Source organism: Panthera pardus, unplaced genomic scaffold, assembly GCF_024362965.1.
Source record: "Panthera pardus isolate Hobbes unplaced genomic scaffold, ASM2436296v1 HiC_scaffold_3, whole genome shotgun sequence".
Classification (NCBI taxonomy): Eukaryota; Metazoa; Chordata; class Mammalia; order Carnivora; family Felidae; genus Panthera; species Panthera pardus.
In genome coordinates this window covers 26709665-26731071 of record NW_026526876.1, presented here as the reverse complement: position 1 = coordinate 26731071, position 21407 = coordinate 26709665, and the positions used below count along the sequence as shown (strand labels likewise).

The 21407-nt window shown below is 46.8% G+C and overlaps 1 protein-coding gene and 1 long non-coding RNA gene across 9 annotated transcripts in view; one reads left to right on the top strand and one right to left on the bottom strand.

Moving 5' to 3' along the window:
- Nucleotides 1-21407, bottom strand: part of PITPNC1 (phosphatidylinositol transfer protein cytoplasmic 1) — a 267954-nt gene that overhangs the window by 47142 nt on the left and 199405 nt on the right. For all 8 annotated transcript variants that reach the window (XM_053892263.1, XM_053892267.1, XM_053892271.1 and 5 more), the window contains one exon: nucleotides 1967-2062. In XM_053892263.1, coding sequence (XP_053748238.1) covers nucleotides 1967-2062 — 96 coding nt within the window. The remainder of the gene's footprint in view (nucleotides 1-1966; nucleotides 2063-21407) is intronic.
- Nucleotides 13141-15717, top strand: LOC128774163 (uncharacterized). Its single transcript, XR_008418572.1, has 2 exons — nucleotides 13141-14720; nucleotides 15118-15717. It is a non-coding gene; the product is annotated as an uncharacterized LOC128774163 (long non-coding RNA).

The following is a 21407-nucleotide window of genomic DNA, read 5'->3' as shown; positions in this document are numbered from 1 at the left end:
CAGCCCAACACAGGGCTCAATCTCATGAACCACGAGATCATGACCTAAACTGAAATTAAGAGTCTGATGCTTGACTGACTGAGCCGCCCAGGGGCCCCCAGAGCAATCTTTTAAAAGCACAGATCAGATCACATGATGCACGGCTTTAATTTCTGCAAAGGCGTTCCGTTGCACTTGAAGAAAATCTAAGTGTCGCTTCCCTGGCCAACCGCATCCAGAAAAGAATACTTTGTGACCAAGAGAAATGAATGACCGTGGAGAATGAAGAAAAAAGCTCCTTGAATGTCTGTGTAAATGAAAAGAAGCTTTCCAGGGACGGTTCTTGAGAGCACAAAGCACAAGGAGATGAATCGGGTACCCGCTGACTGGCAATGAGACTTGTTGATTTCGTCATTAGCATTTTCCATATTTATCCTAAGACTTTCCACCAAATCAAGAGGGATCCCCGTGAGTCCCAGGCAGGATCACATCAAAGCAATCTAAGAGGCAGAGCTGAAATTAATTCAGTCTTCTGCCTTCCTGGAAGGCCTGAGCTCGCGAAGAGGGAGACGGGAGCCCCCCCACCCAGGCCGAAGGAGCCACGGAAGTGACGGGACACAGCTTCCCCCGTTGTGCTGCGTGGTGCTCTAATGCGTCCCCGAAGCCCCGTACGTACTGGGGGACTTGATATGAAACCGTAGAACATCCTCTGTACGATGAGACAAGGAGAGGCCATGTTTCTCCTCCTCCTCCGCGGGCCCAGTGACGCAGAGCGCATTTCACTCTGTTTTTCTGAAAATTCATGAGGGTGGTTGGCTGCACAGTGTTGGTGTCAGTGGATGACGCTACAAAGCTCAGCCTTGGAGGCCAACCGAGAGTAATTCACATCAGCCTCTCCCCATCGTTTGAAGAAGGGACATCAGCCCTAGAGCTCTCACGCCCGCAATCAAACAGCTAAGCATTTGCTAAGGGCAGGTTAAGATCCCAAAATGTGGAAGCAAAAAAAAAAAAAAAAAAAAAAAATCCAAAACCATACTGGGAGCCCAGTCGGTAGAACAGTGGAATTCATTTTTAACAGGTTTATTTATTATGTCTTAAATCAGCCTTAATGAATCTGAGGAAAGAGTCTCAAGGTCCATGTGTTACGGCTCAAGGACGAGCCTGGGGCCCTGAGTCCAAACATATTGTGATTGGCTGCCTGTTGCTAAACAACAGAAATAGCCCTGCATCTGCTGTCAGCGCAGGGCTGGGATGTTATTTACAAGGGGGGGTCACCCAAGTTCCGCCAGCAGCCATTAATAAAATACGAACGGGATATAAATGGCAACTCGCACCAACAGTAAAATCACAAGGTTGGACGGACTGAGGCACACGACGGATTCTAGTAGGGTGGAAGCTGTAGAAAAAGACATGCTCTTAGATTTACTCTCCATCAAGAATGGAAAAAAAGAGAAGCCCTCACGAAGGCACTTCCTGTTTTGAGAGAAAAGTTCTGTGTCAAGATGAGCTGTTTCCAGTTTCAGTATTCGCTCAGAGGATGGAGAGAGCATTTTCTTTGTGTTACACCCCAAAGATACAAATAAAACCCAGCCCCTGCCGTCACAGAGCATGCAGATGGGGAGACGGGTTGTGCAGGGCCTGGCAAAACAGGAAGTCACAGGTGACTGCTGTTTTTTTGGAGGCCGGTATGTTGGATGGTTTGGCCTAAAGGATATTTTGCTACCTGGAATGATGGCAGAGCTGGGGAGACAGGAAAACTAAACTGAAATGGAGTGGCGGCCAGAGCCCTGAGGAGTAGGAACTTAATTTTGAGACGCGTATCAAATAATCCAGCAAGATGTGAGACCAAATTGAATCAACACAGAGATGGATGGAAGTCTCCCGGTTTAGGACTTACTTAATAACTATCTGTTGAATGAATGAATGAATGAACGAATGAACGAATGAATGAATCTCTTCTATATATCATCCCACATTTACTGCTTACCTCAGATTCTTTGTAGTAACGTTCTGGAATTTCATCGCAGGCAATATCAATAAAGCAAACTTCTCTCTCTAGGTCTTTGGCCTCATTGTCAAAAATCTGAAAGGGCAGAGCAACATATCAAAAGTTAGTATCTCCAGGCGCCTATGGTTGGCGTGACTGTGCCCGAGGCAGAATAACACCCCACGGAGTATCTTCACATGGCTCAGTGCTCCTGGCTGGGGCTTTCTGCCGGCCTTGGCATGTGCAAGACTCATGAAAGGCTTTTTATTCGTCGCTTACATTTTGTCACATCAGAGGCAGGTGTAGCATCAATCACCGCCTGGCGAGGAGTAGAAGAAAAAGTGGTCTGTTTTTAGAAGTCCAAGAGTGAAGAAATAAATCTCTTCCAAAAATGAAGACTGCTGAGTTTTTTTTGGCAGTGAATCTGAACAGGGGGCGTGAAGAGGCTACAAAGGGTCTGGCTAGATAGAAGACCACAAGTGGCAACAGAGCCCAAGATTTAGGGAAGACAAATGCGTTTTGTTTTGTTTCATTTTCACGAAAAATGTTATATATGTTTACCTTCACAAACAACACATGCCCGTGGCAGAAAAAAACAACAAACAAACAGATAAACCAAAAGAAGAAAATAGAGATTGTCCACAATCTCATCACCCAGGAACAAACCCATGTATTACTTTTGTTTATTTAAGAACACGATTTCTCTGGGACACGTAGGAGTAAGAAGGGAGAGCTTGCGGAGAAACGGCGAGGGTTCCCTGATCATCTGCTTTAGGTTCCAATGGCCCAGAATGTCAATGAAATACGTAAGACAGCTACATATCTGGATATAAATTCTGGTGGAACGATGAAGCTCTACTTTTCTCCCTTCTCATTTTTTCTAGCCTAAAGGGATGCTCTTCCCAGCCCTGCTGAAGGCTGGTAGACAGACTACGTTTGCAAAACCACTTCATCCTTGGAAGACATCTTAGCTTTAGCTGTATCCCCACCTCACTGTTTGGCTAATTGCTGCCAGGGAAATCAACTGTGCCCGCTGATTAAATCTGATTCTTCGAAGACAATGAAATATCTTGGCAGAACAGTGTGCCTAAGAACACTGACTTGACATGTGACACAAATTGGTGCCTATTAATAACATGATCTCCCACAGGACAGCCTCTGCAGGACCCTTTCTTTCCATGCTACACTCTCCTTGGTTGATTCGTGACTTGAAACTATTAGCCTTTTCCAAATGCTTTCCAATAATATCTGTGCTGGTATTTATCCTCCAAGTCTGATGTTTGCTCTGTCGTCTATTTTCTTCTAAAATGGTCGGGGACTGGACGTTTCGGATTTGTCCAAGGAGACTGACTGTCCAGTCCGACCTGAGGTGGCCACCGCCTCTTCCTTAAAGGGAGAGAAGGACCGGTTCTCGGATCAGCTCTGGCTCCTTCCACTGCCACTTGAGGTCAAGTGCCTGGGGACACTCAAGAGTGTTCAGGAAGGACAGGTGGATGGCTTTGAAATGAAAGAGATTGTATGGAAACAAGTTCAAGTTTGAGTGGAGAAATAAATAAATGAAATACTGGGTGTCAGGTTGTTCTCATGAGTCTCCTTCCGTCCCCCTCTCTTCCTCTCTCTCCTCCCCCACCCCTTCTCTTTACCGGAGTCTCTTTTAAGTGTGTGCCAAGAGAAGAAAGACATGTGCCTCATTAAGAAAACAAAACAAAATGGAATACCCCAGAGGGAAATGAGCTTCTAGAGAGTAAATTACAAAAGAAGTTAGAGAGGTTTGACATTTATTGGTGGTAAAATTTATGGGACTGAAGGAAGGGGAAATAAACAGGGGTTAAGGGAGGCACTGACAGATTGTGTGGCTTTTCCTAATTTAATCCAAACATTTTGGATCACCTATTATACCAGTTATCACATTATTGCCCCTCAGCTGCGAATTAACCCATTAGTTTCTGCTCTGAGATAACGCACTGGACCCTAGAAGCACGTCTTCTTTACAGCAGTTATGACATTACGTCATTTACTGGAGGGACGCAGCAGGAGGAAGGGGGCTTCTCTTCCTGGTGTTGGATCTTCTCCTGGTGCAGAGTCCGTCAGTGGGGACATTCGGTGGCATTCTGTCTCAGCTGCACGCCGGGAGCGCATAGTTGCCTGGTGACCTTGCGGCCCTGGCCTTCACCTTGGCCCTCTGCATGTAGGACCGTGCGTTCCAGGGTTTGCACTGGCTGTGGCACTCGCCTCTACACACCTGCCCAACAGTGTCATCTGACCAGTGCCCAGCGGGCTGTTTCCCAGTGCCTAGCGACCGTGTACCAGCCCTGGTCCAGGAAAACCTGCAAACTCCACCTTTCAGTGGGTTATGACCACAGCCTCTCCAGTAAAGGCTGAGCCCCACAGCCACGGAGAGGAACCTCTTCCGAGTCTGTTCCTCCTTCTGTATTCTCCCTCAGCCTTGGGTACCCTTTGGGGTTCCCTTTACATCTTTATAGTTACACCTATCAAAGTTTAACAATTACACTCCCTCTATTCAAATTATCGTGTGCCTCCTGATCGAGCCCCGACTGACACACTGTGTGCATAAATTGCTGCCCTCAGCTCTGCGGGCTACAAAGACAAGGAGGGCTGAGTTCCTGCCCTTACAGAGTTACCATTTACTAAGACCGATTAGGAAGCTATTTCGTAAGATGCAAGGCAGAATAAAGTATTTGGTACAATGAAAGAATAGACTATAAAGCCAGGGGGAGGAGCCATTTATGTTAGCAATTACATTATCAGGGACTCCTGGGTGGCTCAGTCGGTTAAGCGTCCGACTTTGGCTCAGGTCATGATCTCACGGCTTGTGAGTTCGATCCCGGCGTAGGGCTCTGGGCTGACCCGTTGGAGCCTGGCGCCTGCTTCGGATTCCGTGTCTCCTTCTCTCTCTCTCAAAAATAAATAAACATTAAAAACCAACCAACCAAACAACAAAAAACTACATTATCAGGACACTGAGAGAGAGAACTGAGATGAGAAAATTCTCATTTTTCAGATGAGAAAACCAAGGCTCAAGGAAGCGAAGAGCTTTGCCTGAGGTCACACAAGAGCTGGCAGAGAACCTCAGATTCAGGGCGAGTCTCCAGCCTTCACAACCAGACCCCTCCAGGGATAAAAAGCTGCCTTTCGGCACCCAAGCGGGAAGATAAATGCTTCCTGCTTCTTCCCAGAAAGATGAAACTGGAATCTGCTTCTCCTCTCACTACTTACAAAACGTATGTCGTGAGCAACTGAGTTTGGGAACTCCCCTCAGACTGGGAACTTTTCTGCTTTGTTGAACAGCAGAGATCGTCGCAGAATCTACTCGGCCTTCCCTACCTTGACACTTAATTTACGCTGGAAATACGGAGCACCATCACAGTAATTGTTCCAGGGTGGGTTTCCCACCGCTTGAACACAGCCACAGAAACCACTTGAGGCTCGAGACTGAAAACTCTCTTCAGGCCTGAGGTTCCAAAGAGTTCTAATTTTCAATAAATAATTAACCTCCCAATGATTAGAGATTTGGGGAGATGCTCTTAGGCGCTCAATCAGTGCCCGCCGACTTAATGGATGGCATTAGCTTTTACTTCCCAAAGAGGAATCCACGGCAGGAGTATCGCTCACTAATCGATCTTAGTTGCCTTTCATGAGCAGGAGTTCTACTGCCTTGGTCAGAAGCACCCTAACTTTCCGTAATTCTCAACAGAGGGCTCAATGTCCAGCGGGAACTTCACAGTATTCGCCGACAGGTCTTAGATTGGGCACCAGGTGAGCTGAGCTGGACTTCAGTGATCTCCTCTGTGTAACCTTGGGCGAGACCTTGTACCTCCTTGGGGTCCCTGTAGCCTCAGCTGAAAATAAAAGCCTTCGTCAAACGGATGGGTACCAGGAAGCTGTGAAACATCCTGGAATCACACCCCAAATTTGGCGAGGTGCGTTTTTCTGGAGCAAGCGTTCCTTCTCTGACCCTTCACAGCCAGCTGCCTTGGGTCGTCCACAGAGGCGCTGAGGCGGAGAAATGGAACAGAGCCGGGGATCACGACGACGGAGTGGAATCATAGGCCACATGGGGTGGGGGGGGTGTGAAACGGTCGGATCTTCGTGCTCAGTTTAAGGGCACAATCCGGAACTAAGCCACCACTGTTACAGAGGCTTAGTCAGGCCCCAGAGGAAAACACCATGAGTAACTGCTATTCATTTGGGTTTCCCCAGCAGCAGAAGTAGCTGCCAAAATGCTGGTCAAACCATTGGCTCTCTCAGCTGGAACACGAGATCTGCTGAGATAGCTTTATGATGAGATGCATCTCGTTGATACATCAAGTCCCGGCTCCGTCAGGCCCGCACCTAACACAGGTGCCGTGCACCTTGACGGTCTTGGGAACTTCTTGGGGAGAAGCTGTTCCCTTCTGAGATGGGAGCTGGGTTAGGGAGTTAATTGTGGTACTTTCCCTACATCCCCAAGAATAATGTTCCCATCTTTGGTTAATTACCAGAGACATGCCCGCCCACAGATCATCTGCAGTGGATATCAGTGCCAATCTGGTTGACTCTCCCGACCTTCTCCCACCCACCCACCAGGCAATGAGCGCTCAATAAACAAACTCTTTTTGATTTGGACTGAGCACTACGACAATGAGAAGGCAGATCTCCTGAGTAAACATTATCTTACAGATTCCAAACAAAAAGGGAGTAATTTCCCCTTTGTTGTAAAGTATTAGGAACAAGCATCTTTAAAATCTTAATATACTTTGACCTAGTAAGCTTAAGCTTTGAGAATTTATCTTAAGAATCTTAAATGAAGGAAAAGCTTCATGCGCAAAGATTTTCATCCTGACATTATTGTAATGGCAAGAAAAAACAGAGACAGGAAGCAAACAGCTTAAATATCCCAGTATGGGAGAATACCCATGAAAACTCCATTCTTAAAAGTCATTTCCCCAGGAGAGTATAGATACATGGAGGTGGGTGGGATGGAGAAGGGCAGACACTCTATTTTGTTTTTTTTTTAAAGATTTTATTTTTAAGTAATCTCTACACTCAACATGGGGCTCGAACTCACAAACCTGAGATCAAGCGTTGCATGCTCTGACTGAGCCAGCCAGGTGCCCTGAAATACCCCCTATTTAATAGGAGTCATGTGGTCCTAACTCAGAAGGGAAAGGTACATTGACAAATATGAAATGCGTTTTAACAATGCACTAGATTTCTTCCTCGAACAGGGAGGGGTGTCTTTCTAGATTTGGAATCTCTCTTGTTACAGTCCAGTGAGGGACAGCACTGGGTACAGTGGCTTTTCAGAAATCCACAAACCTGGGAGTCACAGATTCTGCATCCTTTTTCTCTAGAATGGTAACTTTTGTGGTTTAAGATCCAAGTTTGTTTGTTTGTTTATTTACTTATTTATAAAGTAGGCTCTCTGCCCAACTTGGGGCTTAAACTCACAATCACGAGATCAAGAGTTGCATGCTCTACTGATTGAACCAGCCAGGTGCCCCTAAGATCCAAGTTTAGATTGGAACTACCTGTACTTTCCGCACAATTTTTCTGTAAACCGAAAACTGCTCTAAAAAATAGTCTATGATTTTTTTTTTAATTGAAGAGGAAAAAAAAGATCCAAGCTTAGTAGCTGTGTGTATTTTATCTTCCTGCCATCAGCTGAAGCTATCAGTCCAAGGTAGAGGTGGGTGATTGGTAGGGATTTTGAGAAAAATTCACCAGTCATCTTGCTTTATGCTTCACATATGATTAAAGGGAAAAGAATCCCAGCTGAGCCACTGTTCTCTAACGTCATTTTGCTGCACTTGGGAGGTCTCTGGGGAAGCAACTGACGGAAGACATACCAACAAAGAACAGGTTCAACAAGAAGGAGCCTTGGAGGCAGAATTACTGTTTTAACAATCCTTTCATTTTAATGCTCTCGATTTGCAAGATGGCCATTGGTTTGGTGGAGGGCAGGCAATGATGGTCCCTGGGTTAACACATTAGGCATATGGGGCTAGAGTCTGATTCATGGTTTACTGGTTGTTATCTGTCATCAGTACACCCAGTGGACAGAGCCTAAAATGCAATTATGGCTGGGATAAAACATAGTCCAAGTTATTGACAAGGCAAACCGTCATTTCGTTACCCCATCTTTACTGGTATTCTCACCAAGAACATTTTCACACCTACACAATTCAATGGTGACTGTTTCATTAATATGTATACTCTGTGATCCAACCCAACTTATTTTCCAACTGCCATTCAGATAGAGATAAAAAAGCTTGGTCTTCTTTGGTCTTTTAAAAGCACTGCGTCCCCTTCCACTCCCCCACCTAGAATACAGAGTTGGGTAACTGTTATTTGTTCTAACGGTGCAATTACTTAAAAATGGTGCTCTGAAAAGAAGAAACTAGATGCACAGCAATTAAAAAATCAGTATTTTATTTTACTTTATTTACTTATTTACTTATTTATTTATTTAGTTAGTTAGTTAGTTCTGCGAGAGAGCGAGAGAGAGAGAGACCAACCACAATTGGGCAGGGGCAGAAAGAGAAGCAGACAGAGAATCCCAAGCAGGCTCCATGCTGTCAGCACAGAGCCTGATGTGGGTCTCCATCTCACAAACCATGAGTTCATGACCTGAGCCGAAATCAAGAGTCGGACACTTAACCAACTGAGCCATCCAGGTGCCCCAATTAGCAAATATTTATGAAGCACCTACTATGGGTTCAACACTATGACTTTTAGAATGTGTCCACTCTCAAGGGGGCTTGTGATTTTGGAGAGAAGACTAGATTGAATGCATGACTGAACCAACACCACCATATAAAATATAATCTATATGTTACTGAAGTACTGAGTACTCAAAGGTATGCTTCAGACAAGAGTATTCCAGTCCAAATTCAGCAAGGAGGAAACTCAGCAATGGCCCATAGTAGTCTGGGCTCAAGATCATTATTTAACCAGCAAGGATGATTCAAAAGATTGGCCATTTTGGTGTGGCATGGAAGGGAGCCCCTCCATGTGCCTGCACAGTGTGGTCCAGAGACACCTGAAGCTGGGATATAACTTATGGCTGCTGGAGTTTCTGTCTAGGGGGCCTCAGACAACTGTCTACCAGTGCTGGGGGTGTTGGGGTAAGTGATCACCCCAGACTCACTTCTGAACTGACCCTGGTTTTGGAGCCAAACTGGAGCCCCATACGGTAATAGCATGGGAAGTGAATTGCATTGACTTAATTCTCATCAAATGCTCCACTGGCCATTGGATTTAGGGGGTATTAAGGCTGAGTAAAGGAAACTCATCTATCAGGGTTAGGCCAGTTTGTCTTAGCTACTGGGTAAACTTCAGTGCTTCCCCAGAGAATGTTCCCTGGTGGACAATATCATTAGGCTTTTCAGCACAGAATGGAAAACTGTTTTCCCAAAGCCAGCGGGAGTAGCAAAGCAAACTGAAGGCAAAGGTTTCCACCCACAAGTGTCTGAGAAAATTCTGTCTTCAATGAGGTGGTAATGATGTGTGCAGAGCTGCAGGAGGGGTGGAGAGGGGTGAGGGATGGGGCAGGGGATCTCCAAAGAACGCCTCTGTGAATCTCAGCAGACCTTTCTAGTTGCGCCATTTTCTTTACACTGCCCTCTCTCCTTTAATTGCCAGCTCACTTACCTTCAAGTGTATTGGGTTTGAGTTTTAAGGGGCTTTATGTAGACAATCGGACGAAGGGTCTCTCAGAGGGACTCTTCTCTTTGCTGGTAAACTGGGGAAAATATTGTCATGACCCAGCAACCCTATAGTGTCTTAGAACTGGGGAGGGGCCACTGAGTTAGGGGAGGATGGGGCAGGGACAAATAAAGCTCTGGGTGGTGGGAGACAGCTTAGATCAGAGACGAAGATGGGTGGTGGACAAGTGGCTTCCCTCAGCATCATCTGTGGGTATTCTGCATGTAATCTACAGGTCCCTGGACAGTAACCAAGGGAAGCTGGCAAACACTTGGGTAAGGCCAGGGCTCCCAAGAGGGCTGTAGAGTTTCTAACAGAGGGAGGACCACTCCCACCTTGGAGAGGAATAAGGATGTGAGTGGGGGTCCTTGGGAGGCCAGGAAGCAGGAGTAGAAAAGAACGCCACGTGGTCAGCCATCTTGAGGGAGCCGATTCAAAAAAGTGGGGCACTCATGATGTCGGCAACAGGGGCTTGCCTGTTTCCTACATGAGTTACTGAATATGTTTCTCTATATTAGTTCAAATTAATTAAACTCCTAAACAGATCTCTCTGCCAAAAAGGCTTCCAAGACAGGTGCCTGGAGAAAGCTCAATGCAATGGTCATTCCCAGTTTGAGCACACAGAAACAATGGGTACGACTCCCAGATCGCTCAGTCTGGCCCCTTCATGGTTGAACTAGCACAGAAGGCACACCACACCCCTCCAGAGTTGTTTTTTTTTTTTTTTTTCTTAAAAAAAAAAAAAGTGTCTCAGGAAGTAGATGTTTTTAGTTAGAAGAAGAATCAAGTACAAAGAAGAAATCAGCAACCACCCATAAAATGTTATCCATATCTTAATCCCCTAGTCTTTCTAGTACGGGACAGACACAATTTTGAAAAACTAACTTTATACAAAATCCAGTGCCATTTCATCATTCACAAAAAATAAATGACAACTCAATATCTCAGCAAGATATGTTGATCCTTGTTTTTTCATGTTAGACTCCCTGCCCCTGAAGCAACCTTTTAAAAATGTTTTTTTGGGGGCCGTACAGTTCTGTCAATTTTAACACATGGATGTGTTCCTGGAACCACCACTACAATTAAGATACAGAACAGTCTGAGCAGCCCAAAAAACTAATTTATAGTCACACCCTCCCCAGGCCTCAACCCCTGGCAACCACTGATGTGTTCTCCATCCCTTCAGTTTTTTTTTTTTTTTTTCTTTTTAAGAATGTTATACAAACGGAATCCTATAGATTTTAACCCTTTGAAACTGGCTCCTTTCACTCAGTATAATGCCTTTGAGATTCATCCAGTTGTGGCGCAAATCATTCCTTTTTATTGCTAAGCAGTATTCCATCGTGTGGACGCACAACAATTTGTTGATCAATCCTCCTGTTTCTAGCCTGGGGCAATTATGAACGGAGCTGCTGAAAGCATTTGTGGACAGGCTTTTGTGTGAATGCATATTTTCATTTCTCTAGGGTACATACCCAGAAGTGGGATGGCAGGGTGGTAAGGTTTCTGTAGAAGCAGATGTATCAACACCCCCGTAGTGGATTCAGATTCACAGCATGCCCAGAAACCTCTGAATGTGACCTTATTTGGAAATGGAGACTATGCAAATATAATTAGTTAAGGATTGCTATGGACTGATATTTGTGATTCCACCGTTCCTGGCCCAAAACCCCTCTGGTGAAACCTAATGCCCCATGCGATGGTGTTAGGAGGTGGGCTTTGGGGAAGTGATTCGGTCATGAGGGTGGGGCCCTCATAAACGGACTAGTGCTCTGCAAAAAAGACCCCACAACGCTCCCTAGACTCTTCTACCACGTGAGCTTACAGGCAGAAGCTGCAGCCTGCAACTCAGAACTCAACCTAATGGTTGGGTTCTGAACCCACTCTTATCCTGGATCTCCTGCCTCCAGACCGTGAAATGAATTTCTGTTGTTTATCAAGTTCCTAGTCCGTGGACCGAAAACGATCCTGGATTTAGGATGGCCCCTAAATCCCGTTGACTAGTGAGACAGAGAAACACATGAGGAGATCATATAAAGCCAGGCAGAGATAGAAGCGATGCTGTTGCAAACCAGGGAATGCCTGGAGCCACCAGAAGCTGGAAGAAGCAAGGAAAAAGTGGCCTGTGGTGATCTCGGACAATGGTTCACTCTTCACTTGACCCTGAAGACCAGACAAAAATCATGCAAGTCAAGAAGTTCAAATCTTCGTGTTCGCTTTAAGAACACACGTGAAACTGCGCAGGCCCTCACGGAGTATGCATCTCCGAAAAGCCACCAATATCTGAAAGATGTCGCTTCACAGAAGCAGCGTGTGGCACTTTGTCACTACAACTGGTAGAGCCGGTAGGTGTGCCCAGACCAAAGAGTGGGGCTTGGACACAGGGTCGGTGGCCTAAAAGGAGGGCTGAATTTTTAGTGCACCTGCTTAAAAATGCAGAGAGTAATGCTGAACTTAAGGGTTTAGATGTAGAGTCTCTGGTCATTGAGCACATCCTGGTGAACAAAGCCCCCAAGATGTGGCATAGAATTTATAGGGCTCATGGTCGGATTAATCCATATATGAGCTCTTCCTGCCATACTGAGATGATCCTTACCGAAAAAGAGCAGATTGTTCCTAAACCAGAAGAGGAAGTTGCACAGAAGAAAAAGATATCCCAGAAGAAACTGAAGAAACAAACTTATGACCCGGGAGTAAATTCTGCGTAAAATAAATGCAAATAAAAGTAACAAAAAGAAAAAAGAAAAGAAAAAGAAGCAAGGAAAGATTCTTCCCCAGAACCTTCATAAGGGAGCAAGGCCTTGGCCCACGCTTTGATCTCAGACTTCTGGACTCCATAACTGTGAGGGAATACATTTCTGCTGTAATCTTAAGCCACCCAGTCTGTGGTCATTGGTTATGGCTGCCCTAGGACACGAATACAACTGTCCGCTCTTTGAGGGGGAATGGGGGGAAGGGGTAGATCTCTTTCCTTTCTCAAGTTCAAGATGAAACTCCCTGGAGTTGAAAAAGCTGGCTTTCCAAGAGGCCTCACTGTTCTGAATTTCCATGACTGAAGGCAATCAGGCCTTCTTTGTTCTGTTATTAAATGTGTGCGGTCACTAGAAAAAGGTTTGAAAATGAAAAGCAAATCTCAGCACAGGAAGTGTGGACTTCAGACTAGTGACAAAGACTCACCCCCTTTCACCCAACTTTCACCCTTGGGTCCTCTTTTTGACTAGGCCTCACCTCGGTCTCCGTTCTTGGAGGGTTTAGTCTTTTTGTTTAGCAAGAAGCCTGTTGGGTACGTTTAGGGAGAAATCTCCTACTCTTGCTATCACCCTGGCTTGCCTTCAGCGAGAATCCCCCTTCCGTTCACTGACCCCCATCCTGGTCCTTGGCTGTCGATCCCCGCTAGTCCTTCTTGTGCTCACGGTGGAGCCCATCTCTCTCCCCTACGACAAACACCCGTTCTGGAGGTCCCCCTGAATGAGGCTGCCTTACCACCTTTAACAAGGGTCAGGAGTAATTTTTTCTTCAGCATTGGCCAGCGGAGGAGATTTTCCTTTTCCTTTCTCCACCCACCTCGAAGGCTGCAGAAAATTCAACAGGGACAGTAACCTGACGACAGCAGTACGGAAGAGACAAGGGCACTGCTCATCGGTGAAGTTCAAAATAAAAAGCTGTTGGTAAACGCACCTGGGGAATGAGGGCATCAGAGAGAAGAAACCGGGAAGGATGCCTGGGAACGTGGCAGGGTGGAGATCTAAGGGTAAAAGAACCTAACGAAGCAGAAATGAATTCATAGTGTGATCCCTCTGAGAGAAAGGACACTTCTTTCTATTCCAGGGTAGGTCTAGAAACAGCTCTGGCAAACCGGTGGAGGGCTGAGAACCACTCTGTGCCGTGACCTGAGGTCCCACGCAAGGAGCAACGGTGAACCCCGGCTCATTTGGGCGAGATGAAAATGTGAGGAAGAAGGTTCAACAGACAGTAATCAAAGTGACATAGTGACCGATGAGAAAAAGATTCTGATTGGAAAAACGCCGTTCTAATCATGTGCTCCGGGCCACAGCAACTAATTAAGAAAAGGGCAGAAAAAGACATTCAAGCGATGCAGAAGGCCGTTCGCAAATGCTCGGACACAATTCATTTACTAAAAAGGCTTTAGTAGCACAAAAACGCTTCTAAGCTATGGTTCCCGGGGCAGCTGGAACAAGGCTCTTTTCATAAACTTGGGCTAATTTCGGCACAGAGCAGCCTCAATCCGAATTCCTCCTCTGGGCCACAGCCTCCTTTGGACACACAGACGGTGCCACGCGATCAGGCCAACACCGCACACGGGCACCTGGGTCGGTGGATGGTTTCCCCGCAGCATGATCAATAATGCTTCCTAAAATAAGTCTCAGAGGCTGAGCTTAAAATAGTTTCAATTTCTCCCAGTTCCTTCTTATTTCAATTCACAGGGTGGTCTCTGGGAACTAGAGCTGATGGTTTTCTCTGAAGTTGACAAATTGGTATTTCGCCTGGAGGCCGCCACGGGCTCGCTTTGGGCCAGCCTTCAGGAGCCCCAGTGTTTGGGGGTTCGCCCCATCAAGGTGGCTCTGATCCCCTGTCCTTCCCTAAACCTTTTTTTGAGCCTCAACAATGAATCCTCTGCACAAAGTGGCAGAGTTCCTGACAGAGAAAAATGACTAGGACCTGCCTTTGCCCTCAGAAGCTACCAGCTCGGCCTTGAGGGAAGAGAATAAAAGCAGCAGAGACAGATGGCTTGCTGAAGCCCGCGTGGTGGGGTGGCCACACTGGGAAGTCAAGACACAATGGGGAGAGCTGGGAGACGGCTGCCAGCAGCTCAGCTCTAGAGGCCAGAGAGTTTCCGCCTCTTGTTCGCCAAACAAGCGTCCTGAGGTACTTCAGGGCCTTGTGTCTCCTTGCAGCTCATTCCTGGCGTGCCTCTCTGGGCCAAACAATGGAATGGGCATCAGCCCAAAACCGCTTCAGAATCATGATAGATTGCATCTACTGTCAGAAAAAACAAAATAAAGGAACAAATTGTTACATTTGCCTGGTAGGTTGTGTTTTGTTTGGTTTTCCCTTCTGCGGGATTGGTTCTAAATACCGCTCGAGGCAAAGTTGGGGAACTGTGCAAGGCCTCCTGGCTGAGCTCCACGGGCGGGCCCCAGGCAGCCAGCCGGAAGGCTCCAGAAGGATTGCTCCAGGACTGGATAAGAGAGACATGGGCCAGCAGGTGGGAGACGGTTAGCCTCCCAAGCTCTTCCCAAGGTGGTGCGTGATCAGGCCTGACGCCCCCAAAGGGGCACATCGCTGCTGCCTTCCGTCGTTGGGCAGGGAGGACTTTGCCCTCTGCTGTGTCTTTCCTGCCCTGACAGGCCAGCGCAGGGGTCAACTTTGGACTGTCCGTGATGTCATTCCTGTAGTAACAACCTTTTCTCTTTTTTCCTTAGCATAATACTTCTTTATTATGGGAAATAGAGGAAGAAAATTCCACAGAGAGGTAATACAGCACAACAATGGCAAGCCCGGACCCCAGCGTCAGCAGACCTGGGTTTGTGGTCGGGCTCTGCTGCTTGGCTGGGTGACCTGTAGCAGGATACTGAAGACAGCCGGACCTCATTTTTCTCATCCGTAAAGTAAAGCATCACCAGATCTTTCCTCTTGGGGTAGCGGTGAGGGATCAATGACATAAAGCAGGCAAAGCCCGCTTCATTTTGACCTAGCCTTGCTCTGTGAAAAAAGCCCACAAGGCTGACACTTTGAAAGTCTGAATCGCATTTCATTATATCCCTGTAATATAAATGAAACCGTCTTCCCACTGTTAACTCTTTAAGATCATTCCTTCCCCCCCCCAACTTTTTGTCCCCTTTCCCACACCATTGATAATGCTACAGGGAACGCCTGTGATAAAAATGTTAATCTTTGATTGCTAAGAACCTAACGAATCTCCTCAATAACCCCGGCATTTTTCCGGAATTCCAGACCTTTTGGTACCAACTGACTGTTGGACACCTATCTCTGGTTTTACTCAAAATTAAATATGAAAACTACATTTGCCATCCCCATCCCTACTCTCTTGGTTCTAGGGTTTGAGTCTGCTCCTCCGTGGTCCTTGAATCACCCAGAATAGAAACTTGGGTGGCATTCTAAGCTCTTACTTCTTCCTTGTCCTCACATCTGCTCAGGCGCTAAGTTTGATTAACTCACTGCTTCTGTATTTCACCAACCCATCTCCTTCTATTCTCTATTCACCTGGAGGAATGCAGGACCTCATAACTTCCTCCCCACCTGCCCCCCCTTTTTTTAAAAATAAGCTCTATGTTCAACGTGGGGCTCAAACTCATGACCATGACCAGGAGTCGCATCCTCTACCCACTGAGCCAGCCAGGTGCTGCTAACTTTCTATCTTTTGAGACTCTGGTTTCCACAATCCATTCATCCATTTGTCCATCCGTCTGTCCATCCGTCTGTCCATCCGTCCATCCATCCATCCATCCATCCATCCATCCATCCATCCAACCAATCCATCCAGGCCTCCACCATCCCGTCTATCGGAAGGGGAACACAATATGCCACCCCAAAATATGCCGTTTCATTTTGAATTAAAGTTACTTGAGGGACGCCTGGGTGGCTCAGTCGGTTAAGCATCTGACTTCAGTTCAGGTCACGATCTCATGGTTTGTGGGTTCGAGCTCTGCGTCTGGGCTCTGTGCGGACAGCTCAGAGCCTGGAGCCTGTCTCTGTCTCCCTCTGATCCTTCCCCGCTTGCTCTCTGTCTCAAATATAAATATTTAAAGAAAAAAAAAAAGTTACTTGAGAGACAGCCAGTTCAAGAAGCACACTGTGACCCTTCTTCGTCCCCCTGAAAGCAGGAGACAAATGTCCCAGGAGAAAGGCACCTTCCTTGTACCCGGAGGGTAGATGGCATCCTTAACACCAGAAACAGGGAAGGTAGAGAGCCAAGAGGCTGTATAAACACACTTGTTACTTCTTCACTAACTTACTGCTCCAAGCCTAAACCCCTTTATCTGGTCAATGTTTTCACAAATTTACTGTTTCTTTGTCTAAAAGGTAGACAAGCCCCCCGCACCGGTCATTTCTTTGAGTCCCATATTTGTATAGGGTTCCTGTGCATACGAAATTAAATTTGTTTCGCTTCTGTCTTAAATTTGTCTTCTGTCCATTATTAGGTCAAAGAACTTAGAAGGAAGGAAGGGAAAATTTTCCATCCCTACACACCTATCTATCCATCCACACGCTCCCCTGTGAGTTTTCTTCCCAATATGTTAGAATGGTTTCTTCATCACAGTTCAGGGGTCCAAACATCTGGTCCCACTCTAGGTCCCACGGCTTAGCAATTGTGTGTTCCTACAACCCCTCGAGGTCCCCATATCATCATCTGGAAGTCAACGCTCTATGCGTCCTGCCCCCTCACTGGGCCATCAGAACCAGATGAGACAATGGATGTGAAGGTGCATCTCAAAATGCTCCAAAAGGCTACACAAATGTGTGGCATTAGTACACCTGCGTCCACCTATCAATTCACACTGCCTGGACTGTCCTTTCTGTCTTCCTGGCCCCAGGCGTGCCCTCCTCCCCATGATAAGCATCAGGTTTTCTAACTCACTGTTTCAACCTTCCACACCCCGGGTCTTCCTCCTCCTCCCTACCTGACTCACACCAACTCATCTTTCCAGTTCACAGCCTCTGCCAAGGCTTCCGATTACTGAAGCCACAGTACGCGTAGCGAACAATGAATTCATTTTGGGGGGTGACATTTGGTTGTGGTTCAGTTCTTGGGTTCCCAGAGATCCCAATGCGTGGCTTCCTGGTGGACTTCCCAGGGGGAGACTACCACTACATAAGTAGTTTGTCTCAGCTGTTGCTACTTTTGTTCCATCAGAAGGTCACAAATCATTGACACTCACGGAAAGGTGGCACAGTTATCTTTCAGCTTCAGGCCTCTGAGGTCTCTTCAACTAAAGTCAAATCTAACAAGTGGCAACAGGTTCATTGCGATTTTTGTTTTAAAAACCACTTGTCAAGCTGGAGAACCCCGCGTACATGTCCTGGTTGTATCAGCTTGGAGAGCGAGCTGGCCGTGGAAGGATGAAATCAACTTGACAGGTGACAGCAAAAGTTTTGCAATTCACTGAATTCTGCAGATCTGGATAAGCAGCATCTCAATGAGTCCGGCAAAAAGATGGTCACTGCCTAGGTCCCAGAAGGTGCCCCAGCACTATGAGCACCTGCGGCCCCAGGGTAGTGGGGGCTATGCTACACAATTGATGTATATCATTCACCCGTGCCTCTCTCTGGCATGAAAGCCTCCTACGTAATCAAACCTAACGTTTTGCTGTTGCCAAACTGAACTGTTGGACCATCAACTCGAGTTTTCATTTTTTTAAATGTTTATTTATTTTTGAGAGAGAGACAGAAAGAGAGAGCGCACGCAGGGAGGGGCAGAGAGAGAGGAGACACAGAATCCGAAGCAGGCGCCAGGCTCTGAGCCATCAGCACAGAGCCCGACGCGGGGCTCGAACCCACGAACCGTGAGATCATGACCTGAGCCGAAGTCGGACGCTTAACCGACTGAGCCACCCAGGCGCCCCCGTCAACTCTTGAGTTTTAACACTAGCATTTGTTAGCTGTTAGTCCATCCATTTTGTTGTCGGCCAGCGGAGGACTATCCTGTTAACTAGGAAGTAGTAGCGGATGTCAAAGTTTAGGAGAAAAATTGTGATGGAAAAAAAGAAAAACAGAAAAAAACTCATCGGTGAAATTTCCTTCTTTTTGCAAATTAGGAAAAATGATTGCAACATTTGATTTTAGGGGCTGAATCCCTTGGATCAAAGAATAGTTTGAGCCTCAGGCCTCAGTACCAAGGACAGTAAGAGCCTGAGGGGCAACCTAAGATCTTGCACAGAACAGTCCCTTCCAGCACGTTCTAAATAGCCCTTCCTGCTCTTTCTTGTGGACACAAATCTGGGAAATCTTGCTAAAATGCAGGTTGTGGTTCAGTGGCTCTGATGTAGAACCTGAGATTCTATCTAAGAAGCTCCCAGGTGGTGCTGTGCTGAAGTTTCTATAAACATCTGATATTGGGGGCCTTTAAGTTGAGGCAGGGAGTATGGAATAAAAAAACTGCAGGGGAAAGTAGTGGTCAGATGGAATTCTATCCCGGCAATGGAAGCCACTGTGAAATTTTCCGATTTGGGCTCTACGCGGATCCCGTCAGACAACTCTGTGGGAGGTGGGTTTAGTGAGACTGCTCTAGAAAAGAGAGAAGGATGTCATCCAGAGTAACAGTAGTTGGAATGGAGAAAAACGAGATGGATGGAATAGTGGGGAGGTAAAACCATCCAAATAGAATTCCCAAGCTCAGCAACATGGGTACATAAGGCAAATGGAGGGAGTTTGGTCTTTTTTTCCCTAATCCAGTCAGACCCATTTCTCCTCTGAACAATCCTGTTACGGATTCATCAGCAATCTGCACAAGCAAGAGGTCAGGCTAGAAGTCCATTGTTGCCCTTGCTTTGGGATTCTTCCTGCTCTCTCTCAGGTGACTTTACAGACCAAGTGGCCATCACGCCTCCAGTGCTGGGAGAACGCGTCAGCCTGAGCCTTGGCTGACACCAACCCTTCACACCGGTGCCACGCAGCTCTGCGATGAATGCAGCTTGGAAAACGGAAGGAGGCCAGAGTCTTCTCAAAGGCCAGAAAACGAAACACAGGGAAGCCATACGTGTTGGGGAAAGGACATTTTGAGAGTCCACAAAGACCCAACATTGCTGTTACAGAATTCCTGCAAGGGGCACCTGGGTGGCTGATTTCGGTGATTTCGGCTTGGGTCGTGATCCTAGCGTCGTGGGATCGAGTCCCGAGTTGGGCTCTGCACTGCGTGCGGAGCCTGCTTGGAATCCTCTCCTTCTCCCTCTTCCTCTCTCACACAAAAAAATATAAACAAACAAAAGAAAAAAAAAAAAGAATTTCTGCCAGAGATGCAGGTCTGAATCTAATCATGAGAACACAGTCAGGAAAACCCAAGAACGAGGAACATTCACAAAACACGGCCTGTGTTTCTTTTCAACTGTCAGTGTCACCAAAGACAGAGAAGGCTGAGGAAAGACCTCCAGACCACAGGAAATAGCAACTAAACGCAGCGTGTGTGCCTGTGTTGAGACACGAACCTGAAGGTTTTTATTTTTGTTCACTATAAAAGTCATCGTTGGGACAACTGGCGAAATGTAAATATGAGTCTGTATCAGATAATAGCATTGCATCACTGTTACGTTTCCAGAATTTAATCATTGCACTATGGTTACGAAAGGGAAAGTCCTTGTCCTCCCCCCACCGTGTTTATTTACTTATTTTTGAGAGAGAGAAAGAGAAAGGGTACGCGCGAGGGGCAGAGAGAGACAGAGGGAGAGAGAGAATCCCAAGGAGGCTCCACACTGTCAGCGCAGGGCTCAAATTCATGAACTCTGAGATCACGACCTGAGTTGGATGCCTAACTGCTTGAGCCACCCAGGCACCCCGCTGTCCTTTTTTTGTTCATCGATTTTATGTCTAAGTAATCTCTACACCCAGCATGGGGCTCAAACTCACAACCCTGAGATCAAGAGTCGCATGCTCCACCCAGGTACCCCAGGGAAAGTCCTCATTGCTAAGACCGCACACTTATGTATTTTAAGGGTGAGGGGTCATGATGTCCCCAACTTACTCTCAAAAGGATTCTGGAAAAAAAAAAGTGAAGTGTTAACATTTATACATAGAGAGAGACTAAGCAGACGTGGAAAAATGTTAACAACGGGTGAATCTAGACTCACTCACAACTGCTCTGTAGGTTTGAAAGTTTTTTAACTAAAAAAGAAGAAGGTTTAAGAGAAGGTCGCAAGAAATTGTTTGCTGGTTTGGAGAAAGCGGCTAAGATGCCAGAGGCAACTTCTGAACTGGGGAACTGGGCACCTCTTCGATTCTCGAGAGTTACTGGCGACAGAGGATGCCCCGCCCATCGGGGCTGCTCAGAGATCGGGGGTGCCCTGAGACTGGGGGTGGGCAGCCCTAACGTCTCTTGGAAAACGCTGCCTAGGCACGGTTTCATCTTCAAGCTCCTGGGGCTGACTACCTCCCCCGAAATCTCAGAAGGCTGCGCCCTAAAGGATCCAGCTTGTTAGAAAAGTGCCGCCTTGCAACAGGTCTCACTGGGCCCCGTATCGACGTGCCATCATCCCAGGTGACGGGTGCCCCAGGCTCCCCACCGCCTTCCTCGGAGCTCCACAGGGTGAGAAGGCGGCCGCCTGAATTTTTGCTCAAATGGTGTTTTCTCCAACTCCAAGTGGAAAAATGGGCCCTGCTGATCATTCTTTTCCCTTTGTGCCTGGGCCAACGAAGGACGCAGAGAGCGGCTGGCCGGAAGGGCTACCTCGAAGGCCATTTTTACTTTGCAGACAGACGGTGGTTTGTTTCTCTGCTTATCTGGACGTCGGAGGAGAACAATCTGAAAGAGGGCTGCTAAGCAAGAATTCTTTCGCACCGTTCCTTCATTTTTTTTTTCTCTCTCTCTGCCTTTTTTATTATTATTTTTTAATGAAAAGGAAAAAAACCTCTCCTGGCCCAGAGCCTAAAATCTCTTACTTGTGATGTTAATCTCTCCTCCCTGGCTCTGAGCCATTGCTGTTGGCTCTGTGCCTGTTTAATATCGTGGCTGCTGAGAGCAGGTTCTTAGTGTTTCCATTAT